The 26565-nt window shown below is 34.5% G+C and overlaps 1 protein-coding gene across 1 annotated transcript; it reads left to right on the top strand.

The window, feature by feature from the left end:
• Positions 1-6110: 6110 nt before the first annotated feature.
• On the top strand, positions 6111-25653 carry LOC134841381 (probable C-mannosyltransferase DPY19L3). The gene is made up of 7 exons (XM_063857330.1): positions 6111-6362; positions 6757-6941; positions 7275-7521; positions 8603-9125; positions 9323-9571; positions 24098-24309; positions 25031-25653. Exons 1-7 carry the CDS (start codon positions 6200-6202, stop codon positions 25645-25647), a joined length of 2196 nt encoding a protein of 731 aa, XP_063713400.1. The 5' UTR covers positions 6111-6199; the 3' UTR covers positions 25648-25653.
• The last annotated feature ends 912 nt before the right edge of the window (positions 25654-26565 follow it).

Genomic DNA, 26565 nt, shown 5'->3' with positions numbered 1-26565 from the left:
ATTTTGGTTAAAGTGGGGTTGCTTATATTCTAAACTTTGACTGGTGTTATCAGACTCAGCAATTCCAGGTGCTAAAAGTTTGAAAATGAAAAGCTTTCAACCTCTCAGATTGAGGTGTGAAAATGCATTCACAAATTGAGGTGTGAATTTGATTTTTGAAAATAGCGCTTTTCAAGCTTCCGACTTGGCTAAAGCCTGTCAAAAAACAATCCTCTGTTTTTTCTTTTTTGTTCCGACTTTCGATACGAAAGTAACGGAATATTTGTGCTCGGGGTGGGTTTTTTTTTCTTCAGACAAATTTCGACTTTTTAACTAGCCATTTTTGACGGAATTTTTTAACATCATTCGAAAGGTATTGTTGTCCTGAGCTCAAATTTGAAAAGATATTTCACCTGTGATCATTTTTTGTAAAGTTACGGGGGTTTAAAGATTGGCATTTTGGCCAATTTGGGACAATTAACGCGCGATATAATTCGCGCTATTAACGCGTAAGTGGAGAGTTAATCCGTCTTAGAAATCGTTCCAAATTGGTTGAAAGAAAGTTTATTTGCCATAATTGATTTGTTACAATGAGCGAAACCTATTCTTTTCTACTTCATATGGCGTGTGGGGGGATGATTTCAAAAAAATTCAAATTTTAGAATTTTTTTTTCCATTTTATTTTATTACATTTAATTTTTTTATGTTATTACTGCTCCATAAACTTTAAAAGGCAGTCGGAACATTCAGGGCTTCGCCCTGATACGAGCAATCTTGTTTAAATTTTAAACACATGCATTAGATCAATGCATTCAATTTATTGCAATACTTTTTGTCACAAGCAGTCACTTCCGGCATCGATGAGTTCATCAGAACAAAAATTGCCTGCATGGATGAATGATTGGATCAAGTGAACTATCTCGTTTTTTAATCAAAGAAGGGGAAATAAATCACTCGGTTAGATTACTTTTTTTTCAGCCAATCAGATCTGATCATAGTACATGCAGGTTTTACTGCCTGAGTTTGTCAATTAATTTTAGGGGGGAGATTGTTCACTTTGCCGAATATTTTATGCTTTTGTCAAAAGTCAATGCATGCAGGTGAAAATCGTTTTCATTCTTCTAAGCTATTCATCATAAAATCAATAGACCGATTTTGTGTGGCGTCATATAACAAAAGCAAAGAAAACTGTGAACAATAATCAATTCAATTGTTACTTGTTTTGAGATGTCAATTGTATATAAAGGAATAAAGGACGTTAATTTCTTTTAAATAAATGACGTAGTTGTCTTACGCTATTGAAGTTCGCCTTATTCATTGAAAAAAGCCATGTTGACATGTGTTGACTAGCATGTATGTTGATTGAAATCAAAATTGAATACTTTTTGTTCCGACTTTCGGTACGAAAGTATCGGAATATTTGTGCTCGGGGTGGGTTTTTTTTTCTTCAGACAAATTTCGACTTTTTAACTAGCCATTTTTGACGGAATTTTTTATATCATTCAAAAGCTATTGTTGTCCTGAGCTTAAATTTGAAAATAAATTTCACCTGTGATCATTTTTCGTAGAGTTATGCGGGTTTTAAGATTGCAATTTTGGCTATTTTGACCAATTTGGGACAATTAACGCGCTATATAATTCGCGCTATTAACGCGTAAGCGGAGATTTAATCCGTCTTATAAATCGTTCCAAATTGGTTGAACGAAGCTTATTTGCCATAATTGATATGTTAAAAGGAACGAAATCTCTCATTTTGTACTTTATATGGCGTGTGGGGGGATGATTTTCATAAAAAATTTCAAATTTTAGAAAAAAAAATTTCATTTTATTTTATTTCATTTAATTTTTTTATGCTGTTACTGCTGCTCCATAAACCTTAAAAGGCAGTCGGAACATTCAAGGCTTCACCCTGATACGAGCAGTCTTGTTTCTTTTTTACACTTCTTCTAAACAATCCCGGGTTGACCAAAACTTCTTGTCATACAATTTCGATATATCAAAGAATTCTTGCCATGCAGTTTCATTCGATTCCATACGTTAAAAAAATTCTTTGAAACCTCTATGTAAAGTACAGAGTGGTAGATTTCGCTCCTAGTAACAAGTCAGTTATGGCAAACGATTTTCCTTCAACCAACTTGGAACAGTTTTGAAGACAGATAAATCTCCGCTTACGCATTAATAGCGCGAAATATATCGCGCGTTAATTGTCCCAAATTGGTCAAAATGGCAATCTTTAAACACCCATAACAGTACGAAAAATAATCACAGGTGAAATATATTTTAGTTTAAGCTCAGGACATATTGACATGTGTTGACTAGCATGTATGTTGATTGAAATCAAAATTGAATACTTTTTGTTCCGACTTTCGATACGAAAGAAACGGAATATTTGTGCTCGGGGTGGGTTTTTTTTCTTCAGACAAATTTCGACTTTTTAACTAGCCATTTTTGACGGAACTTTTTTATATCATTCGAAAGCTATTGTTATCCTAAGCTCAAATTTGAAAAGATATTTCACCTCTGATCATTTTTTGTAAAGTTATGGGGGTTTAAAGATTGCCTTTTTGGCCAATTTGGGACAATTAACGCGCGATATATTTCGCGCTATTAACGCGTAAGCGGAGAGTTAATCCGTCTTAGAAATCGTTCCAAATTGGTTTTTTTTTCTAAATTCAAATTCTTAAACCGAACGCAATTGATAACTACTTTGCTTTACTCAAAACACTAAAGGTTGGACGGTCTTGCATATACAATGCATAGGAAACAACCTGAATTATCTTAGAGCAGTATTTCGCAAAAAATATAAGGAAAGTAACAAACTGTTAAAATATGGCAAAATTTTTCGACGATGATTATTTGTTATTTTTGAAATTATCAGACATTGATCGAGGCATACATAAACATACCATACAAAAAAAAGTTGTCAGTGTTTTTGGAAAAAATATTGAGCGAAAAGGAAAACATCCAACATTAATGTATCCAGGACTACATTGCGCACACAAAAAATTAAACTTTGCACGCAAAAAAAAAAGTTTTTTGGGAATGTTTGTTTGAGCACAAAACTCGATTTGCGGTTGAAAAAAAAACGAAAAAAATTTTCGGGGCAATTTCAAAAATACTTCGACAATTTTTTGTGTCGCCATCATAAAAATGCTAGCCATAAATTATCCATATATGGGAATTGTATGATTAGCATTTTTTTCAAAAAAACGAAAAACCTCAATTTTTTTTTATCACCAGACTGTTTTGTTAGACCAAACATCCGCAGAAATTAGTTTATTTTTTTCAATCTTTTTTCGAAATTGTACCAAAGTTTTATGACAAGCATTTTTCCATACATTTGATGTATGGAATTGTATGATAGGCATTTTTGGTGTATAGATGGAAACCCGGGATTTCAAGGCTCTGAGAAAATTGTACAATTCTTTCATTTGATTTGAAAAATTTAGAGGCGAACGCTCATCCTGCGATGATTTGAATCTTGATATGTTCAAACCACATTTTTGAAGATTTTTTTGAAATGTAAATCAACTAGGCAGTTTTGAAATGCTCGCACTAAGATTGCAATTTATCATGTTACAATTACGAGTAATACACATATTGATCAAATTTTGTCATGGAAAAAAATAAGAAGATTCTGAACTGATCACTGGGAGTTCACTTACATTGATATTGAAGTTCTTTAATGTTGATGGGAATTGCAGAATGTTTTTACCTCGCAAAAAAAACGTATCAAAATATCGTGTTCAGAAATATCAGATTTTCTAAATAAAACACCAGGCTGTTTTACGGAACATTCTGGAGTCTAATAAAATACACGACAAGCAAATTGGACGATTATAGACTCACTGAACGCAGGCAATAACTTGCGTTCAAGTTGCGTGAAAAATTTTTTCAAGACTTCAATTAATAATTTGTTGAGTAAAAGAAAGTTCCCTAACCACAAATCAAGTTTGACAGTCACAGTTGTACAACCTAATAATACGCTTTTTCAATTTATTGTTTCATAAACAGCGTGGCAAAAAAGCAAAAACAGAATATAAAAATGTCATACATTCCAAAACGAGTCACTTTACTCCTTACTCCACAGCGTGGCAAAAAAGCAAAAACAGAATATAAAAATGTCATACATTCCAAAACGAGTCACTTTACTCCTTTAAGACCCGTATACAATTAGCGCATAGTTTCCAGTTTGCTAACGAAATTTGTAAGAATTCATTGAACAGTTAAACGTGCACTATATTCTCAAATTTTGCTCATTTTTTGGAGCTAAGACTCAAATTCTCGGGTAATGACACAATTAATTATGCTATTAAACCTACGGTTAAGATAGTAAAAATTGAAAATTTTGTTCAAAATTGACAATTTGTAAAAACAAAGTTTGTCGATAATGTTGAGCAAACAAAAAATTTCACGAAAAAAATCGTATTCACCCCAGGAATAATCTAACTGAAAGTCGAACTATACATTTGATCTGAGTCGAAATAAAATCAAACTGAGAAGAAACATAGAATCAAACTGAGTCGGAAACAGTGTTTCACAAAGTCTCAACATAAGTTCTTAGAAAAATTTCTTTTAAATTCATGCAACTTGAGCAAAAACAACACTGCTTTAAAAACCTCCCTTAGAATGATGCTTAAAAAATTCACTCGCTGACGATTGCTTACCTGAAACCATAAATTTAGTTTTTTTCGAAAAACATCATGGAATTAAAATTTCGAGATCACACAGCTATCGCGACTAAAAAATCAACGAATTTTTACAAAAGTTAACTGCCAACTTGAGGTTTTTTATTTCGCTGAATTCGGAATTTTAACTGAACAAGACTGCTCGTATCAGGGCGAAGCCTTGAATGTTCCGACTGCCTTTTAAGGTCTATGGATCAGTGATAACATAAAAAGCTAAATGTAATGAAATCAATTGAAGTAGCACTTGCGATTTTTTGCAAAAATCATCCAACCATATGCCATATAAAGTACAAAGTGATAAATTTCTCCCCTAGTAACAAATCAATTATGGTAAATAAGCTTCTTTCAACTAATTTGGAACAATTTCTAAGACGTATTAAATCTCCGCTTAGGCGTTAATAGCGCAGAATATATCGCGCGTTAATTGTCCCAAATTGGCCAAAATGCCAATCTTTAAACCCCTATAACTTTATACGAAAAGTTATCACGGGTGAAGTTTCTTTTCAAATTTAAGCTCAAGACAACAATACCTTTTGAATGATAGAAAAAAATCCGCCAAAAGTGGCTAGTTAAAAAGTCGAAATTTGTGTGAAGAAAAAAACCCACCACGAGCACAAATATTCCGTTACTTTTGTTACGAAAGTCGGAACAAAAAATAAATGTTGCAACGGCGCATTTCGATTTCAGCAAATGTTCATGCGCTGGTCATGTAATGACTCACCATATCACGTATAGAATAAACTATAAAGTTTTCTTTTGGTCAAATTGCTTGTTCAAGGCGTATATGGAAAATAACCAAATAATTATAGAAAAGGACAAGATAATCTAACCCGAACGGATTTGGTCGAATTTGATCGTAACATAACCAATATTGGTGGAAATAAAGCTTGCATGTTTACAACTGGTCTATGGTCGCGCTATTCGAAAGATACGCGTTTCTGGTTGCACTGATTGAAGTAAAAAACCGAAACCTCCACCCGGGGAGAATTATGCGGCTCCACTATTGAATCCAGATTCAATCAGGCTTTGGTAGAACTGAAGTTGACAAACAGTTATTTGGCACGGCTGAGGGTCGCCAACTACTTTGTTTGTTTCATGCGAACGGTTGTCTTGGCTACATTCTTATCAACAGTGCCTCCAAAAAAAATCTCGAGGAACACTTTCTCAAAAAAAAACACTTCATACAAAAGTTTCTAGCACCATCAGAAATGAAGCTCAAGGATGAATCACAGCACAGTTTGATTTGCATAGCTTCTATTGTGGAAGATCCATATGATGCTTCCTTTATTAATAATTGAATTAGTCTTCTGAAATACCATTGATGGACTGATATCTCTACAGCGCAGTTTTTTAATCCGACACGTGAATAAAATTTATGAAACAATATAATCACAACAGGAAACAAAGCGATTCCTGTTTACTTGAGCATTCTATTTGGAAAAAAAATCTGATAAAACTTCAAATTGAAGTTTTTTTTTCTATTTTTTATTCATTTTTGTAAGACACAACAATAATAGCTTAGATTCATTTAAATGGCTAGAAAACGGTTCAATTTGATAGACACCTCTTCAAAATCGAAAGAGAAAGGAATCCCATTACCCAGTGGACACAACTGGGATAACTACTCTAAACTGGATAAACCAGTCAAAACATCGGAAGCTGACTGGAAGTCTACAATTTGCTCGTTTATAAAAGGTACGTAGTAATTCTGACCTGGTTTCATCGGAGCTAAAACACAATCAACAAAAAGGCGAATGTCCTCTTGATTGTTAAGCTAGATACAAACCAATTTTTTCCTGATAGCTTTCCAGGAAGTCTAGTTTTTTTAAAATAGAAAAGCAGACGTTGGAAATATTTATTATTCAGCTTTTATATTACGAACTTCCAAATTCAGCTTTGCTATTTAGAAGAATTCCAGAAAACTTCAGAAGACTTCCAGAAAACTCATCTTGAGAAGCACCACTAAAAACAGCTTCTGTCGGGCAAAAATTGGTGGAAGAAAACAATACATTAGCAATAAATTGAGATTTCAAACTTAACCAATCAGCGAGAGCGTCAGATAAGAATAAAAAGAGTGCTCCTTTTTCAGGTGGAAGGATGCTATCACTTCTGTTTGTGTTGGTGAGTGTGCCCCGTCTCTTCTCCTATGTGTTGTACTCTGTACATGAGAACCATCTGTGGTTCAGCAGAATCACCCAAGTGGAGAAGGAGATCTCCTTCAGGACAGAGAGTGGTCTTTACTACTCCTACATGAAGCAAATCATCATGGCCAAAGTGAGAGCAGGACATACACAGAATACGTATTGTAAAATAAATTCCAAAATTTTTTTGATTTACTGCGTTGAAAAATAAAACTGAGAAAAAAGCGACCGAGAATGTAATAAAAAAATGTGGCGTTGTAAAAACTGAGAACAAAATGAGAGCGTGAGGCGAACTATCGCTTGAAATCGACGACTCGTTTTTTGCTCAACAAAAATTTCAAATCTTTTATCGAAATCCTTCACTCTCGAATTTGTGTTTCGAGCATACAGTTAAAATCAATTTTATCATCGATTTTTCATTTTTGATTTAAATTACTTCGCTAAATGTTGGAACAACCGTTTCCAGGATTTTGATGTGGGATTGAAACTACTTCTTGACGACAAAAAGACTGAGTTTGGGAGGACAATCAACGTCGTGGAAAGATTCAACGTGTTCCAAGAAATAGCACTGGCCAAAATATACCTCAACTCTGACTATATCAGGACTAACATGCACCCAATGGTGTTTTATGTTCAGGTTCTCTTCGCACTTCAAGCTCTGCTGGCCTTCAGTCTGATTGCAATCACTTATGAAGTGTCAAAATCATTTGTAGGTTAGTTTGGGGTTTCACAAGACTTATTTCAACTTATATTTGTAGCATCAATTGACCTATCTTTAATCCTTTTGCCAATTAGAAGGGCGCATAAACTGGTTGTAAGTTCATAATTTTACTCCCAGTACTAATCAAGTTCATTCCAAATAAAACAGTGTGATGGGAGAGCTTTAAATAATATTCATTTTTCGATACTGCTGGAAGTTAACTTGACTGATGAGGTTTATATTTTCAAAGCCCAAATACAAACTTCAAACAAGGATAGCCAGTCGCTGTGCATGCAGCACAAAAAGTTCAAGCACTTTCATAAAAAACATTTTTTCTTCAAATTTGTGCCGTTTTTTGTAGGTGGCGTGATGAGAGTAGAGTAATCACGAAATTTAGAATTATAGTGAATTAATTTCAATCGACAAGAGCTGTTCTCAGAAAAGACGACAGATTTTCTCACACTGAAAAAAACCAACGAAGTTTCCGAACATTTTTTCGAATTTTTGACAGATATTTTTTGAAACATTTTGTGCAAAATTCTTTTGACAAAGAATCGCAAGAAATAAAGCTTCGAAATATTTTATTGGAGTAAATCTTAATTTTTCACGTGCAAATGACCAATTTTCATTTAGCCAAGGTTGTTTGCTTGCTTTACTCGCTTGAAAATAGACCTTATAACAAAAATAGACCTCATATCAAAAAATACCTTATAACAAAAATAGACCTTATAACAAAAATAGACATTATAACAAAAATAGACCTTATATCAAAAATAGACCTTATAACAAAAATAGATCTTATATCAAAAATAGACCTTATAACAAAAATAGACCTTATAACAAAAATAGACCTTATGTCAAAAATAGACCTTATAACAAAAATAGACCTTATAACAAAAATAGACCTTATAACAAAAATAGACCTTATATCAAAAATAGACCTTATAACAAAAATAGATCTTATAGCAAAATTAGCCCCAATTTCAGTGTGGTCACAACAAAAATTGTGAGTGGTCAAATTTCAGTGGTCAAACTTAGCTGTAAATGATAAGTTTTATAAAAAAAATTTTCACTTCATTATCTGAATGTTTTAGGTACTTTAGTGTGTGGCTCTTTACTTATAACCCACATAACAGATATAACTCGAGCTGAACAATCTCCCGCTCTGCGAGAAAATTGGGCAACTCCCTTCTACTTCACATTCATTCTCTGCACCTGTTTCATTTTCAGACCTTATCAAACAAAATTTAAACTCTCATTTTTCTATTTTGTTGCTTTTATTACTTGCACATTATTTTGTCTGTTATGGCAGTTCAACCAGTTTGTAATTTTACTTACATCCATAGCTATTTTTGGGACATCCTTATTGGGCTTCACTCCAAAATTAAAATCAATTACAATTTTATGGGTTCAGTGGTTTTCGCTATTGGTTTGTTCATACGCGCAGTTCGGAAATAAGTTCATTTTGTGTTCGTTTCCGATGAGTTTAATTCCGATTGCAAATGTGGTTTTGATCATGTTTCCTGACATTGAGTCGAGATTGAAGCGATTTTGGAGTAAAATGGTAGTTGCAGTTATGGCCTTTGTGATTACTCTCGGAACCACTTTAGCTTCAAGGTAATATTTTTTAATGAATTTGACTTCTTGAGTTATTATTAATTATTCTTAAGAAACTAAAAGAAACTAAGAAGAAGTAAAAAGACCTTTTTTGCCTGTACACTTTTTTTTTTAAATTCAAGTTTGAAACGTAGTTTGAATTATTTCAAGATTTTTATTGCCGCCGCTAGAACAATCCAATCAAGTTTTGCTTTTAGTTTGTTCCTGAAAAACTACTTCAATGTTCAAGAGGGAACCCACATCATGAAATTTCTCTTCTTCAAATTCTTCTCCTGGGAAGAAAACCTACTCAGAACTGATTTCGACTCCAACTTGTATTTGTGCGAGAGGATTTTCAATCCAATGCCCGTTGACGTTTTGAAAAAACTGAATTCCAAGGGCATATTGGCACCATATATGTTTGGAACAGTGGTCATGCTAGTTTTGCTGCTCGTATCACTAGTTAGGTAAGTTTGCTTATGACTAAAGAGCTGCGCATTGATAGCCTAAACTAAATATCATACAAACAGTTGTAATGAAAAAAAAAAATAAGACCCCGTGAAATTCGAAGTTAAGATAAAACGTACCAACCAATTGTATCGAAATTAAGAAGAAAGTAAGATATTTAGATATTAAGAAAATAAAATATAAGATATAAATTATATTAGGTATCCTCAAAAATGAAGCTCCAAATAATCGATTTATATTTATTTCTCCACATTTAGATTGTTTTAATTGATAAAATTGAATAAAAATTTAAAGCTGGCCATCCAAAGACCCCTTTTTTGTACTGGTTTACGACATCATTTTGAAGAGGTTGGCACGCGTTGAATAAAACTCATATTTTGGGACAAAATCTTCTAAAAAAACTGCGTTGAACAGTTTTTTTTTGCTTTTCTTCTAAAAAAATTCGCTGAAAGTTTCATTAACCTTAATTTTTGTTTTAGTTTTTTGGGAGAGCTGGGAAAATGACCATGGTTGACGTGGAAAAAGTTCAAAAAAATTTCCAAGCGAGCAGTTTTGGGAAATTAAAATGATTCCTGTAGTTCACAAGTAAATTATAGTTCACACCAGGGGCGGATCTAGGATTTTCTCGAGGGGGAGGGGGGCGGATTTTCAAAAAAAAAATTGAAAATCTTGTGGACTATTTTTTTTAGGTCGACCAAATTGAGTTTCCGTGCGCCCCCAGAACACTATAAAGACCGATCGTAAGATCAGAAAGTGAATAGCCACTCTCTAAGGCGAGTTTGAAAGAAGAGTTCGCATACAGGGATACCCAATAACAAGAAAACAAAAAGTGTCTTTGTTGTGAAAAACGATAACGGCGTATACGTTGAAGGGCACGATCTATACGGCACAGTAAAGAGGCAGATTCCTCAGCGATCAAGACAATAGAGGATCATGACAAAACTTCTGGAAAGATTAAGATATTAAGATATCAAGAAAGATTAAGATATTCAGTGTTATAAAAAACTGCTCGAAAAAAGAGATAAGAAATCTATCCGAGGACTGTGGCTCATTCTAAACAGTAAAAGAGCCCCAGTAGTACGTGCAGGGGCGGGTTTAGGGGGGGAGCGAACATTCTTTCCTCAGGGATTCGACCACCTGCCGACCCAAAGGGTCCCTCATTTGGTACTTTTTAAGAAATCCATTTTTGGCCTACCGACCCTAAATTTTTTCTAAAGGCGCCTTTGGCGCCAATATATACTAACTTTGAGGGGGAGCGCGCGCCAAAAAAACTTGATTTTTTGTCAAACGGTGTTTTTGACATTTTTTCAAAAATTAGCCTGCGGAGCAAAAAATTTGGCCAAAACAGCGTCTGTTTGGTGCTTTAGGAGAGCTCGGAAAATCAATTTGGTCGACCTAAAAAAAAGGTCGTCAAAATTTTCGACACACTTTTTGAAAATCCGCCCCCCCTCGAGAAAATCCTAGATCCGCCCCTGAGTACGTGGATCAATTGAGCAATCTCCCACATTCTCCCGTGGGAGGGGGGGTTTGGGAGATAGCTCAGTAGGCACATGATACATTTTTATAACCATAGTTTGAATGAGATGTAATAGTGAGCCAAATTCTCGAACTTTACAATATCAAAACTGAAAATTACTTCAGAGTAGACTGCACATTAAGCAGAATTTTTGTCTAAAAAAATGCTATTGCGAATGTATTTAAGGTGCTGCCGAGAACCGTTTTTTTTTCTAGTCCTTTTTTTGTTTTTCTAGTCATTTTTCTGCACAAATTTTTGTTTAATTTGCCTATGTTACTATGTCTGTCAAAAATGCCTAAGCTATAGTTTTACTTCAGATACTTTTATCACAACACTCTGAAAAAACTCCACTAATTGGAAAAAAAAACATCTTGGTCAGAACAGTAACCGGCCATTCTTGTTTTTTTTCTCATTGGTGCAAAAAGCCTAATATGTTTAGAAAAAATACTAATCACAATGCTACTCACCTGCATGGGCATTCAGACAAGTCAAACCCTGTTCACATCAAACCATAGAAGGCATTGATAAATATTTGATAGATGATGTTATAAGTAATGATGCGCGTACTGAACGCAGATCCCTATTATGTGTTCCATTTTTCTCACATTTTTTTCATAACCGTCATATTTGAGACATTAAACTAAAACTATGAAAAACTTTCAGTTTTGGATTATTCAGACTTTGGAAAGTGGGTTTTCAGGTTGGATTTAACAGAAGTGATTAAGTCAAATACGCAAAAAATCAGACTTTTTCCAATTTTCTAAAACCTTTTGCTAACAATTATTCGAGAAAAAATGTGATTTTGAGTCCATGTTTATATAGGTCGCGGCAATTTTTTTCAGTATAAGTATTGAAAGTTCCTCAGGCTGAATTTCACGGTTTGATCAAAAGTTCAGTTATTTTCTTTGATAGAAAGAAGGCAACATTTGCCATCGCACAGCAAAAATTTAAAAGTCAGTAAGAAACTTGATCGATTTCTAATTTCAAAAAGAGAATACAATTGTCAGATTTCCCACCATTACAAAAATTTTACATTTTGGTCCAGTTTTCTCAATTTGGGTTAATTTTATCGAAATATTGCCTATCAAAATATGGTTTTAGAAATTCAAAGAGCCTTGAAGCAATCTATTTTTTGATCAGAAAATTGAAAATTGAGATATTTTCAAAAAAACAAGTCAGCTTTTTGCTGTGTACTTGAGTTCATTGACTCTTTTCCTACTGTGTTTCGGCCATTGTCTTTTATCCGAACAAAACGAATTGTTTTTAAACAGTTTTTTGACAGAACGGTAATAGTGTTTAAGTTTTATAATTTTATAAAAAAAATTAAACACGTTTGTTTGTTTCAGAAGAACATGTAGTTTCATATAACCTCTTGATTTATAATTTATTTCAAAAAATGATGATATTTACAAACAATCAGACAGTCAGCTATATGAAATAAACTGCTCTTGACATCCTTTAGCTAACTATATATTGAAAAGTTAAAACAAAAAGTTAATTGGTAGAAGTAAAATTTCTGCATCCTCAGAGCAATTTGTCAATGGTACTGATTTAAGTTTCAGTTAGCGAGTAGTTTAATTTTCTTTTACGAGAAGTGACCTGTGTTATTTCTATAGATATGGAATTCCAGTTTTCAACGCGGACTCTTGCAGATGATGTTTCGTTTTTTTTTGGTGTTTGGTCAATTTGGAGTTTCACTTGTAGAAATCTTTTATTTCTAAGCAGCTCAAGTGTTCCGTGGAAAAAATTTTTAATTGATTTTTTTTTGAGAAAAAACATTGCCTGATCATGAAATCAACAAACGAACAAAAACTTTGACAGGTCAGAAATAAAAAATTAGCCCATCCTTAATTAGAAAGCGACAGAGAGGAACAAAATAACTTGGACTACTAGAGTTGAAAACAAAACGAAGTTTGCGAGAGTTAAAAACCTGAATCAGAACCGGAGATACGCCATCCATCGAGGCTGCAAAATTTTGCAGCTACACCTGCAATTCACTCTAGAAAAACTAGATAAACAGAGTAAAACCTTATTTTTAGTTGCAAAAGTACAGTGCTGATTTAAATTAACCGGACAAAACGCGTTAAACTTGAAATTTAAAACCCGTTTTTCTCAAATTGGGTTGAGTTTAGGTGAAAACTTATGAAGACAAAACTTGCTTAAAACTTTAGCTAAATTAATATGGTGTAATTTATTTTGCGAAATTGGGGCCCGAAATTTACCCCAAAAATGGGTCAGTTTGGCTTTTCTTAGTTAATCAAAAATTACGCCAAAAATACCCAGTCGATCACAGACATAATTATATCAAAGAGAGCGCCTTACGTAGTTCAAGAAACTTTAAGAAGGGTATATTCTCAAAAAAGAATTGCAAATTGTTCAAAAATTGTTTTTAAATAAAAAGTTAGTATTTTATATAGTAAAAACTACCTTTTTTGTCTATCAAACAAAAATTAATTAATTTATACAAGGTTTTGGAGATTATACCCTTCTTAAAGTTTGTTGGGCTACGTAAGGGGCTCACTTTAGTATAATCATGTCTGTGATCGACTGGGTTATTTCAGCGTAATTTTTGATCAAGTAAGAAAAGCCAAAATGACCCATTTTTGGGGTAAAATTTCGGGCCCCAATTTCGCAAAATAATTACACCATATTAATTCTGCTAAAGTTTTTGTCTTCATAAGTTTTCACCTAAACTCAACCCAATTTGAGAAAAACGGGTTTTAAATTTCAAGTTTAACGCGTTTTGTCCGGTTAATTTAAATCAGCACTGCAGACTCTCGAAAACAAACCACGTGTGGATGTTACCAAAAACCCACTGATACCGGCAATAATTTTTTAAAGAAGCTGCGCCTCTTTTACTGAAAGCTTACAGAACCGAACGTTCAACAGGTTTTAATAAGTACTTCAATCTGAAAACGACAAAGGATTTAAGCAAAACCGGAACCGAGGGGTTGATAACCATTTTTCGTACGAATGACCGGATATGGTTTTAGCAACATCATTGAAGGGAAAAAGGAAAGAGTTCGGCCTCAAAACGAAGAAACGAGAACTTTTCACTTCCATTCTTACCGATCAAAACCCAATCCAATGATCTCAAATAATAGCTGCTAAACAGCGTCCGGGCCAAAAATATCCTGGTCAAAAACTTTTTCATTGCCAGAAAAATAACCAGGCAAGTTCATTTTCAGTCACGGCTGGTTTTTTGCCACCTGAAATTTTTTTGGCTAATTTAGATTTTTGTCTGTCTGCTTATTTTTGTCGGATTAATTTCGCTGAAAAAAAAACATTTATGAGTATTCGAATCAGGGGCGGATCCAGGATTTTCTCGAGGGGGTGGGGGGGGGGGGGGGGGGGGGGGGGTTGGCGGATTTTTAAAAAAATTTCGAAATTTTTATCGACGTTTTTTTCAGGTCGACGAAATTGACTTTCCGAGCTCTCCTGAAGCTCTATAGAGACCGTAGATAGACCAAATTTTCGGGCACTTTTTGGAAAAGCTTGACAAAAAAATCGCGTTTTTTTGGCGCGCGCTCCCCCTCAAAGTTAGTATAAATTGGCGCCTAAGGCGCCTTTAGAGAAATTTTAGGGTCGGTCGGTCAAAATTGAATTTCTTAAAAAGTACCAAAGAGGGGAGCCTTTGGGTCGGCAGGGGGTCGAATCCCTGAGAGGAGAAAAGGTGTCCCTTCTTAATCATAGTCTTCCATTTCTCTATCGGAGAAAGTGCAAAGCTCAGTTTTGTCTATGTGTCAAATTTGCAGTTCAAGTAAATGAGATACTGGTGCTACTAAAGTGATAACCCCCTTGCGATAAGCAAGAGTTTTGCAGTCAGGTATTTTTTCCCTTAAATAATTTTGTTCAAAGAGTGGTCAATTGGTAATCAAATATTATATTCCCATTATTTTATAGGATTGGTTTTTAAAAAGCATGCTTATTGTATAGGCCTTGTGTTTATGGCAAGAGTTGCCCCCTAATATCTTATCATATTTGAATTTTTTCGGTCGATCAGTTGTTATTCTGTCGGCTTATTTTCCCTATGTTTTTTTTTCATCCAAATATGCTGGTTTTATAACAATTGATGTGCAACAGGGAAGTTATCAAAAAAAAACTACGCTTCCAAATCCTTCGTTGTACAATTAGAAAATTTAAACATGAAATGTTTTGTAAAATTTCTTTTTGAAAAAAAAAAGAAATTTCTAAAAAATCAATATTCTGCTTTTTATTCTGGTTATTATAACTAAATTAAATACAATTAATTTTCATTGCATCTGGCGTAGAAGTAATACATACAATTTGACGATTAAGACTTGTGATTCGAATTATGTCGGAACCTAAATTTTTCAAACTGCAATTTTCTGCTTTTTTGAGCACTTTTCATCCTTTTAGTGTTTTATTTTCCACTCAGTTTCCGTTGCCTGGACGGTTTTTTTACTTTGAATAAAAATATATCAATTTAGCGCGTTTTGTCACAATTTCTGATGTTGTGCTATGTTAGTGTTGTTTTCCAAGTTTTCTGCTTTATGCTTGTCGACCTAAACTCTGCAGATTAAGGTTGCGAATTGGTCCTTGAACTCAATACAAAAAAAATCCACTCGTGCTCACTATCATAGCATAAAAATCCCGTTGTCTTCAGCCTACTAGATATTTGTTTATAGTTTTTTAGTTATTTTTCAAAATTTTGTTTACTTAAAACTTCAGATTTGTTTTAAAGATCGATAAGACGCTGGTTTTATATTCTCGAAGTTTCTTTGAAAAACTTCAATGATTGTAATCATGAAAAAACCTCTATTTTTCAATTTGCAAAAAACTTTGTTTTTGCTCCTTTGTACCCTTGCGTTAAGCTAAGGTTTCGCGACCATCTACTAGACGTTTTCCCGTTAATAACTGCAGTCACAGAATGGTGAATATTTGGAAAGAAGTTTTAAATGTTAATTTTATCAATATGCAGCTGATGCAGCGTACTTTTTTTCCTGTGTAATGCTTGCACTGTAGCGGGTAGACGCACATCTTTTCATGATTTTTCTTCTGGAAACATTTTGGCTGTTTTTCAGCTTATTAAGTGACGGCTTTAATTCCGTCACCTTATTTGACTTTTTCTTAAATTGATTTTGGTAGTTTTTTTAAATTAACTCAGATAGAAAAGGTATGTTTGGAGGTTTTTTCGACCTTCTTTGAGAGTTGTTAGAAAACACGAAAAAACTTTGGAAGTTCCAGTTGAGGAGTATTTTTTTGATTTTTTTATCGAGATTTTACTCATTTTAATAAATCTTTGTTGGGAGTTTTTCCTCGATACTTCCTGATCAGCTTGTTGTTATTTTATTTTATCCTTTTCGTTATAATAAAGTTTTCCTGAATTTATTCGAAACTATCTGGTGTAATTTCAATCAATTATTTCGTCAATTGAGTTGTATTTTGCTCTAAATGCTTTCTAGCCTCTATGCTTTTGTAGAAAGATGAATTCTCTAGGCACGAGACTCATGTTTAGGATACCTTAAGTGCTATCATATCACATACTACCAAAACATCAATTTTATTCATTTTTTGCTCGTAACTTTCAGAACTTTTAAGTTTGTTTTTGTTTCGCCACTAAAATTGGCACTATATTGAAATTCAGTTTCAAGTCGGAGGATGAGTCATGATTTGCGCGATTGCAACAAGTTCTTATAGCCCAACTTACTTCTTTTTCATGTTAGATTTGTGGAACGTCTGCTTATCAGAATCTGCTTATAAGAATAAGAATAAAAATGAGTTATAACTAGCCCAGTCTTAAGCAAGAATCTTGTTTTAATAAGGAATGCAATTTTGATTGATTAGAATGTTTTCAATCCGCACGCCATTTTTCGCAAAATCATTTTGATTTCTTCTTGGAAGGTTAAAAAATAGTCTACGACAACCCCAAGACATCTAACCTTCTTTTGCACCGTATTAAATTTTCATCTAACTTAATTGAAAGTTTTTCTTCATTTTCCTGTGAATTTTTTTGACTGAATACATGGAGTTCAGTGTTTTTCGCTTTGAGTTTAAGAGAGAGGGATTTGAAAAATTCTTAAATAATTTTGCAATTTTGATTCAGTTGCTGCAGTGCGATTGCGATATTTACATCGTGGTGTTCACAAAACATTAGCGTGTCGTTGGTGTCAACTTTGCATAAACTGGACAATTTCTGATTAAAATTATTTATATACAGATTGAAAAAAAGAGGTTCGAGTAGGATTTGATGTTATTCACAATTGTTTTTTTGCTGTTGGCTGCTCATTAATATGTTGAACATTGTTATTGTGCATCCTAAAGTTTTATCAAATTCAGTTTTTGTTGTACAAATCTATGATCAATAGAATTGAATATATTGATAGATCTAGTAACGAGAAGGCAGCGTATTGGTTGTTGTCAATAGCTTTTCCAAATGATTCTGTACAGTATGAGATATCGTCAATGGTTGAATAAGACGTTCGAAACCCATATTGAGTGCTACTGATTGTAGGAAAGCGTTTATTTCTTTATATAAAAATGTTTTTCAAAACATTATATAGTGCTCCAGTTTTTTAGGCCTGTGGTTTTTTGGGTCATCTGGATCGTCTTTTTTTTTATAAATCGACAAACGCACTTTGAGTAGCTCCGGAAACATACGGTTTATGAAAAATTCATTTAGAAGGAATGTAAGGTGCGTATAAATTTCAATGCACTCGTCTTGCAAAGTTTATGCTGAAGTATCTGACAATCCTAGAGGTTTTTTTGCATTCAGGTTGAGTGTTTTTTTTTTGCATTAAACTGTTGTGATAAACCGTAATTAATTTTTTTTTCTGAACGAGTTGTTTCACTCTCTAAAAATGTTTTGAAACAATCTAGTGTTGAAAATTTGTAAGATATTTGCCAATTTGGTAAGACTCGCTATTGACTCTCCAAAAGAATGTTTTAGAAGAGAAATGCAACCTGCAATTTTTCGATTTTCTTGCGTCATTTATGTTTTCTCAATTTTTCCTCGAAAAATGTGTCTTAATTTTCAATTCTGAGTTTTTGCTCATATCATATTTTTTGCATCTGATGGGGATAATCTGATTACGCACCCTGAGCTCAGTTAAGAATTTGTGACTGAGTGATCCGTTTTAATCTGGGGAGTGAAAAGAAATGAAAAGTAAAATTTGTCTTGCAAAATGAAATTAGTGATTGAATAATCTGTTAGAGTTTTTGAATGTTTTGGTAAGATTTTTTTAGCAAAGTCAAAAATATACGGTATGAATATTGTGTCGAGAGAAGCTTTCTCATCTGCTTTGAAATAATTCAAGTTGAAGCCTCCTTATAAAATCAGATTTGAATTGAACGATTGTGCAAGGTCTATGGACATAGCAAGTTCTTCAGTAAATTCAATTTTACTGTTTTATTTGGTTTGTATGATGCATTCAGCAATGTTGATCTTTCATTTTTGTTCGATGAGTTTTTTTTCTATCCAGATGCTACCATTCTTTTTATTTAGCATGTTTAGGTCTCGACTTAGCTTTGGGTCAGGCTTATTGGTACGAGCAGCATGACTCCGCTTCTTTCTAACGTTTCTTTCGAACTTAGGATCTATCAGATCAAAAAGAGAAAAATTTTGAATTGTCTAGTGTCCACGGTTTTTCGTCGTTTGACTCAGTAAACCAAGTTTCTGAAAAATCAAAAAAAGTATTATTTCCTATTTTTTGCGAAAATGTTGAGCTCTGGTTGCTTCCAGCCTAAGCTTCTACAGCTAAGATTAAGGACTTGAATGTTATCTCTATAATCCTACTACTTCAGTGTGATGTTTTATATTTTATCAATGGACCAGGGTTGCGATAAAAACCTCCTGCTTTCTACAATTTGTTTTTAAAATATTACAAATAGTTCATAACAGTTCTGATTTTAAAAAAAACAGAACGATTATGATATTTAACGAAAAAAACACGGGTGCGCCTGAGAGGCACCAAACTTGAACCTAAAGTGCCCAAAAGTGGCACTACGAATACTTATGTGGGAAAACTGTGACAACCCATGGAAAATTTTTTCTATAGCTTCGTTTAATTTGATAGCTATGAACTACAATTTGATCAAGATCACGTAGTGCAACCAGAAAGATCCTTGTTAAGATACGAAACAGAAGCCTTGCGTTTAAGGGCAAAAACGCCAAACTTTTTGAAGAACATTTTCTTAAATAGTATGTATGTGAATGAAACTTGCCATTGAAATTTCTGCGTATTGATATTTGGTTGTCGTTGATGTTGATTATAACCCTTTGGTTTATCATTAGAAATACTGGTGATATTTAGTCGCTTATAGGGTGCTTACGCAAATGGTTAATGGAGTTTGATGAAGCATTATTAGTAAAACCAGTGATCGATATAACTCTTGGAAGTTTATTTGATTACCCACAAACTAAAAAAGCGGAGGCGATTATGAGGAAACGGCACAGCGTGCTCATCATTAAAAAGTATATTTTTGTAACAGGTCGTCTACTTGAGTCACATATGAGATTAAGAAAAATAGGCCCTATAATCATTGACTCAAGGGTCAGGGACGCTATCTCTCGTGCTTTTATACCTCATTCAGTCGGAGCCAATTCGGTTCCCGTAGGGCATGGGACAACAAAGTGGTGCTACAGATTAAAGGCCACAACCGAAATACCCCCACTCTAGAAATAAGCACGTCACCATAGCTAGGTCTCTAAATACTTAAAACACATGAAAGCCATTAAAAACAGGGTCGGGAGCTCCAGTATACCGTTAGTTTTTATTGGACAGTGGACCTTTGATCAATTTTAGATAGATCAACCTACAACTTGCCTTATCTTAAATTAATCACATAAAAAGCACTCGAGAAATCAAATTAAGTACTCGCATAGTGATGCGACTCTAGAATTAGGTAAATAATATAAGCAAAGCAACTCTAAAAAGTTTTTGTAACAAGTCATTTTCAATCAGTAATTTTAGTTTTCTGAACTATTGGGCAGCTTCCTTCGTCTGCCTGCCCAATCAAGATTTTCTCTCGACCAACGATGATACTCTCGTAAGATTTCGCGTTGCTCTCTATCAGGAACAAGACAGCTCTACTCGAGTTGTTGATTGCAGTAAAAATGCGAACAGCAATTTTACTCTAGCCTGATTTATATCAATTTTCCTTCATTTCTCATCTTTCTCTTCTGATATAATTAACTTCTGATTCTCATTTGTCGCGAGAAACTTGAGCTTAACATGGTCAATTCAAGTTTTTCAAAAATTAACTTTCTTCCCAAAATCGAGATTAAACTTCCAAATCAAGGTCAAACTTCCAAATATGACCGACTGACACATATCCCGAATTAAAAAGCTTCAATCTTTGATGGCGTTCTTCATAGAGCTTAGTTTTAGCAATTGAAGTTTTTCAATGTTTACGTAACTTTTGTTAAGAGAGCTATTACAAGCGTCAACTGTTAAATTTTCATCACTGTTGTTCAAAATTGGCGGTATTTCTCATATGACAACCATTCCTGGGTTGAATTTGATCATTATTAGATCCAGAGTTTGTTTGATCCTGTATTACAATACTCCCCAATTTTCTGCTCAGTAAATCCTTTTAGCAAATAAGTTTTTTCTTGTGTAGTACTGCCCCTGTACTAGTGAACAATGGTATAATTAGGCAGGGTTTTAATTCTTATGTGAGTTGTTATTCTCGATTCCAAAATCAAATTTTTTGTCTCACTCGATTCTTTTGATTTCGCTCTGAAAATATAGAATCGAACTTGATTTTGCCTTTGTTTGCATGGGATCCACTATTGATCACCTTAATGATTTTTCGAGAGTCTTCCTTTTGGTTGTAAGGGAACGAATAAATTTCAAGTGCTGTTTTGTTAAGTTAGTCAAACTCTTCAAAGGTTAATTTACGGCTCACCTTTTGTCCGTAATACACTGATTTTAGTTTAAGAAATGACTGGGACTGATATAGTAAATAATCAATTGATTGACAAGTGTTTTGATTAAAGTTGTTGAGCGCTGAAAATATTTAAAAGATTTAATTCTGTTTCTTTCAAAGATTAGGTTAATTAGGAGATTCAATCGTATCGAGGTTTTATGGAAGGTGGAATGTTAGTCGGAGGAATAGTACCTGAATAATCGGAGGTGTAATGACTTCAGTAATGTCTTAGGAGCAAAATGGTTACTTTAGTTTATGTTTTTGATGCAAGCAGTAACTTATTTTTTTTTCGTAATGGTTTTTGTAAGTAATTTGCGGTATTACAATTTTTTTTAGGATTACAAGTTCTTTAATTTTCCGTTTTTGAAATCAATTTTTCGATTCCAGCATTTATTCGAATTTTTCAAAAATTGCGCTCCAGTTTTAATTTTTGCTTTCTTAATTTCAATTTTTTTAAAGGATTTCGTTCAGAAAAAGTTCAACACAAACTTTTTTTTAAGTTTCTTTTGTTCAACCCCAGTCAGAAAATTGACATGCAGGTTTTGATATAAAAATAGATATAGTATATTCGATAACAATAGTCCATATGGTGAAAAAGTTCCGTGCACTCAGATTTCATCCGAGTTCACAGTCAAATCCCCCTTCCTTTCCCTAGTCAAGAGTGACAACTGAAAAGATTAGGAAATAAAGATCAGAACGACCGAATTACAAACGCGGGAAAGTGGTCAGATTTAGCAGCGGAAATTGCTGTTCGCAATTTCCGACACCTAATCGAACGAGAGTAGAGCTGTCTTAATCGTGACTGGAGACAGAAAATAATCGAAAGTAAAAGAACATCAAAATTCAGTTGGACCAGAGTGAACCTTCGGTGGAAAGGTAGACAACCGAAGTCTCCCAATGGTTCAGATCAAAAACTATATTCTCAAGTGAAAACTCATTTCCTTGGATTGGAAATGACAACGATAACGTCAGAGGGAACTTGAACGACGGCGCCAGACTGGATGTTTCTGCTTCGAGTTTTTGGCAGCATGGCCAACGGGCATTTTTTGATGTTAGAGTTTTTAATCCTCTAGCCCTTAGCAATGCTTGCAAACTCGCGCAGATTTATCGTAGACATGAACGCGAAAAGATCAATATGTACCAGCAACGTATTTTGAACATCGAAAACGGCTCATTTACACCATTAGTTTTCAGCAGTCTGGGCGGCGCCTCCCCTCTTACCTACAAGATGCTATCCCAACTAGCCTTTTTAATTGCCATCAAAGGAAATGCTACCCAATCTGAAGCCATAAAGTGGCTACGCATTCGCATAAATTTTTCTTTAATGAAAAGCATCTTGTTGTGTATCCGTGGCACCAGGAAACCTAAATATTTTATATGCACTGATTTTAATTTTAATGACAACCTGTTTAATTAATCTTTCCCGACGCGGTTTCCTGTTTCCACCCGTTTTGTACGTCATCCTCTTTCTGTTTTTCTTGTTACTGTTCGGACAAGGTAATTTACCATTCTTTTCTCAATTAATAGCAAACTTCTCAAGTTATATTCAATTATATTGATGCTGGAGTCGCTAGTTAATTTAGTTACTCCAATTCTCGAGTGTGCCGATATGTGAGTACTCAATTTAGTTTTCTTGAGTGTGGTTTATGATTGTTATGTTGAGGTAAGGAGAGTTTTAGGTTGATCCATCTGAAATGGATCAAAGTTCCACTGTCTAATAAAAAGTAACCATACGGACTGTTCCGACCCTGTTTTTAACGGTGTTCGCGTATTTTGGGTATCTTGAGACCTAAGTATGGGGACGTTCTTATTTTCTAGAGTGGGGGGTGTTTTGGTAGTGGCCTTTAAGCTGTAACGAGGGTTTTAGTCTCATGTCGCAAGTGATGTAACATTCGTCTACTGCAGTCACACATGAGGCTTAAGAAAAATAGGCCCTATAACCACTGGCTCAAGGGTCAGGGACACCATCTCTTGTGTTTTTCTACCTCAAGAACGGTCGGAGCCAGTTCGGTTCGTTTGTGACATGAGACTACGACCCGTTACAGCTTAAAGGCTACTACTAAAATATCCCCCCCACTCTAGAATTAGAAACGTCCCCATACTTAGGTCTCTAGATACCCAAAATACATGAACGCCGTTAAAAACCGGGTTGGAACAATCCGTTAAGTTACTTTTTATTAGACAGTGGAACTTTGATCCACTTCAGATGGATCAACCTAAAACTCGCCTTACCTCAACATAACAATTATAAAACACACTCTAGAAATTTAAATTAAGTACTCACATCGTAGCACGCTCAAGAAAGGGAAGTACTTCAGTCGGTAATCAACTCGAGAATTAAATAATGTAACTAAATGAGTTTTAATGTTTATCAGTTTCAATGACAAGGACAAGTTTTAACTCTAGGATATAGTTTCTCGTGAACCATTGGGACACTCAAGCTGTCCACCTTTCCACCAAAGGTTCACTCTAGTCCAGTTCAAATAATAATCCAATCGAGTAATGACAATCCAGTTCTCGGGAATACGCTTGTCTCTGTTTCAGATGGGACAGCTCTACTCTTGTTCTATTGTGACAGAAATTGCGAATAGCAATTTCCCACCGTTTTATTTAGCAACTTTCCCGCGATTGTTACTCGATTGTTCTGACTTCCCTTTTCTGATTTTCAGTTATCGCGAGAAAATCGTGCATGACAGGTTCCATTCGAAATTTTGAAAAATTAAATTTCACTCCAAAATCAAGTGTTTTTTTTGCTTCTCTCAAGGTCAAACTTCCGAATATGACCGACTGGCACATGAACCGAATTGGCTCCGACCGTTCGAGGTAGAAAAACACAAGAGATAGAGTCCCTGACTCTTGAGCCAATGGTTATAGGGCCTATTTTTCTTTAACCTCATATGTGACTTAAGTAGGCGACTGTTACGTTTGACATTATCAATTTTTTCACGATTTGGTGGCTTGATGTATCGCAAGTAGTGCGAAGCTCAGCGTTGCCACTGTATTCATTGTTTTCTCCGCTCGAAGTCTTGTTTGCTTCTTATTAAGCGTCATGCAGTTTTTATTTTATACTTGTCGTATTGCAAGTGGTGCGAGTTTCTAAAAAATAATAACATTTCAGATCATGGAGAAACTTGGAACTCGAAGAATGGCACAATTTCAACTCGAAACGGAGACCCGAGTTGATTCATCTTTTTTCGAACAATTTGATTCTTGCTTTACTGGCATTAACCACTGCACGTTTCAAGTTTTTGTGGGTTGCGTCTATGTGCGCTCTTACATCAATCTTTCTGAACGACAAAGAGCTCATCTCATACGGTCAGCGCAAAACAGGTGAGCAGAGATCTAAAAAAAACAAATTCTAAATACAGAGTGACAACAACATTCGATGAGCTCAATCGCCGCTGATAAACAGACGATTAGATTAAGCAAATATTACACTAGCGTCAGCTTAGTGCTTTATTACGAACCTTATTTTTTTGTAGCCTAACTCGCAAATAAAAGTGTTTATTAAAAGTGTTCACTTATGTGAAATTTAACTCAAGCATTGTAAATTGCAAAGCATCTGTTCTCTGCTTTATTTGTGGCTAGTGTTTAATCTTCTGTCTACTAAGCAGCGTCCGTGGATGAGTGGATAAGGAGCGTGACTCTTAATCTCAAGGTCGGAGGTTCGAATCTCAGACTTAGCGGAATTTTTGCTATTTCGAATTCATTGTATTTTATAAAGCTGCTTTTTGTCTTGTTCTCGCTAATGTTTGTGAAGCGAAGCTTCGCCTCTGTGTCATATATAACTTGCAAAAAAAAGATCTTACAGCTTTCAGTCGTGTTCTTTTTTTTGTTTCGATGCTGACGTCTTAAAATGGCGCTCAATTTCTGATTTTTGTGGTTCGGTTTTCGTGTCTTATTAGTTCACTTTGAATTAATAGGTTCAATTGAAGACCAACTACGTTCTTCAATAACAGTAGAACTGGCGCTGAAAACTGCGCGAAAGCGGTTAAAATTCACATCAGCCAGTTAGAGAAAATTGAGTAGCTAAGCTATAATGCTGTTTTAGGAGACAGCAGAGGACTACTTAACTTACTGCGAGTCGCACTTAGCATATGTTTCTGCGCCTACTTATTTGGGTATAACTACCAGCCGACTTGGAACAGAATTAACACGTTCACGGAGTTTCATGATCCAGATACAGTTGAATTGATTAATGCACTGAACCGTGAAACTCCAAAGAATTCGGTTTTCACTGCGACGATGCAGGTATGCGCTATGATTAAGTTGGGAAGCGGCCGGGCAATTACTAATCATCCTCATTATGAGAACAAATGGCTGAGAGAAAGAACTGCAAGTGCATATCAGATATACTCAAAGCTTCCTGCAGACGAGATTCATGGAATACTCCGAGGATTGGGGACTACTCATATTGTTCTGGAGAGCAGTGTTTGTTTTCAAAGAGGAAAAGAGCCTCAATGTAAAACAAAAGGAGTGATTGATCTGCATAATGGTCATATGCCAGATAATCTTCCTGTAGAAATCCAACGAAGCAATCAGCATCTGATAAAAAAGAATAAAAGAAGAATGTGCGAAGAGTTGATCAATTTCCCCAATAAATTTCACAGAAATCTGTTCAAACTATTGTTTCAAAATAAAACTTTCAGTGTATTTGGTGTGTTGTGAATCTGTTATGACAATGAATTAATTTAAGTGTCATTTTTTTTGTTAACAGAATTCCAATTGAGATATATAATTCTTGGGTCGCATGTATCAGCATGTTCTAACTGCAATCCAGATAACGGCTATACCTCAACTCTCAAGAGGCACAGACAGGGTGGCAATGTTTTGAAATAAGGGTACTTTAAAACAGTTTTTTAAAACACTTGTTTTTTCAATGTTTTTTATTGATGTATTTAATCAGTTTTACTAGATTGAAAACTTGCTAAGAAAATTGAAAACAACAGTGTTATGAAAATTGATTTGACTGGCCTTCCTTTCAAATTAAGGCTTTTGTTGCGAGTTTTTTCTTTGACGAGGGACAAACACTGATAGGGACAAAAAAATGTCAAAAGTTACCTTCATATAAGAGTATTGGACGAATCGTCAAACGTTTACAATCTTTGATTTTACACATGTTTTAAAACAGTTTCAAACACTTAAAACGTTTTTTATTTTGTAAGTCAAGTTAAAACATTTTTGAGGCCACCATGGGCACAGATAAAATAGACGGGTTATCGGACATAGGCCGAAGGTATTTCAAGTTGAATACCAAACTTAGAAACTTGAAGCCGAAAGTAAATTTAAAATTTGAAATCGCAAATTTAAAAATTTGAAGCCGAAGGTAAATTCTAAATTTAAAATTAGAAAGTTGAAAAATACATTGCTGAAAGCCTTTGTAGTTTTTAATATCTGGATGATAAGTTCAACTTTCTGGTGCGTGTTTGTTCTTGATCAGAGCGATCCTTTTCTGCGTGTTCCCCAAGCCAAATCGTTCTTAGAGGTTGAATTGAGAATTGTTTTCTGCAGCTAAAAGGGAATACTTGGTGTATAACAATAGTTCAAACAGCTATTTAGTGGGGGCAATCCAAATCGATCAGAAAA

This window comes from Symsagittifera roscoffensis, chromosome 3 (genome assembly GCF_963678635.1).
Source record: "Symsagittifera roscoffensis chromosome 3, txSymRosc1.1, whole genome shotgun sequence".
NCBI classification, from domain to species: domain Eukaryota; kingdom Metazoa; phylum Xenacoelomorpha; order Acoela; family Convolutidae; genus Symsagittifera; species Symsagittifera roscoffensis.
Note: the sequence above shows the minus strand (reverse complement) of the source record. Positions and strands in the feature narration are given on the sequence as shown.

Excerpts from the sequence above, each read along its gene's own strand:
- LOC134841381 (XM_063857330.1), top strand. The coding sequence starts at position 6,200 with ATGGCTAGAAAACGGTTCAATTTGATAGACACCTCTTCAAAATCGAAA. Across the intron at positions 7,522-8,602 it reads AGTGTCAAAATCATTTGTAG|GTACTTTAGTGTGTGGCTCT; the intron begins GTTAGTTTGGGG and ends TGAATGTTTTAG. Across the intron at positions 24,310-25,030 it reads ATACGGTCAGCGCAAAACAG|GAGACAGCAGAGGACTACTT; the intron begins GTGAGCAGAGAT and ends ATGCTGTTTTAG.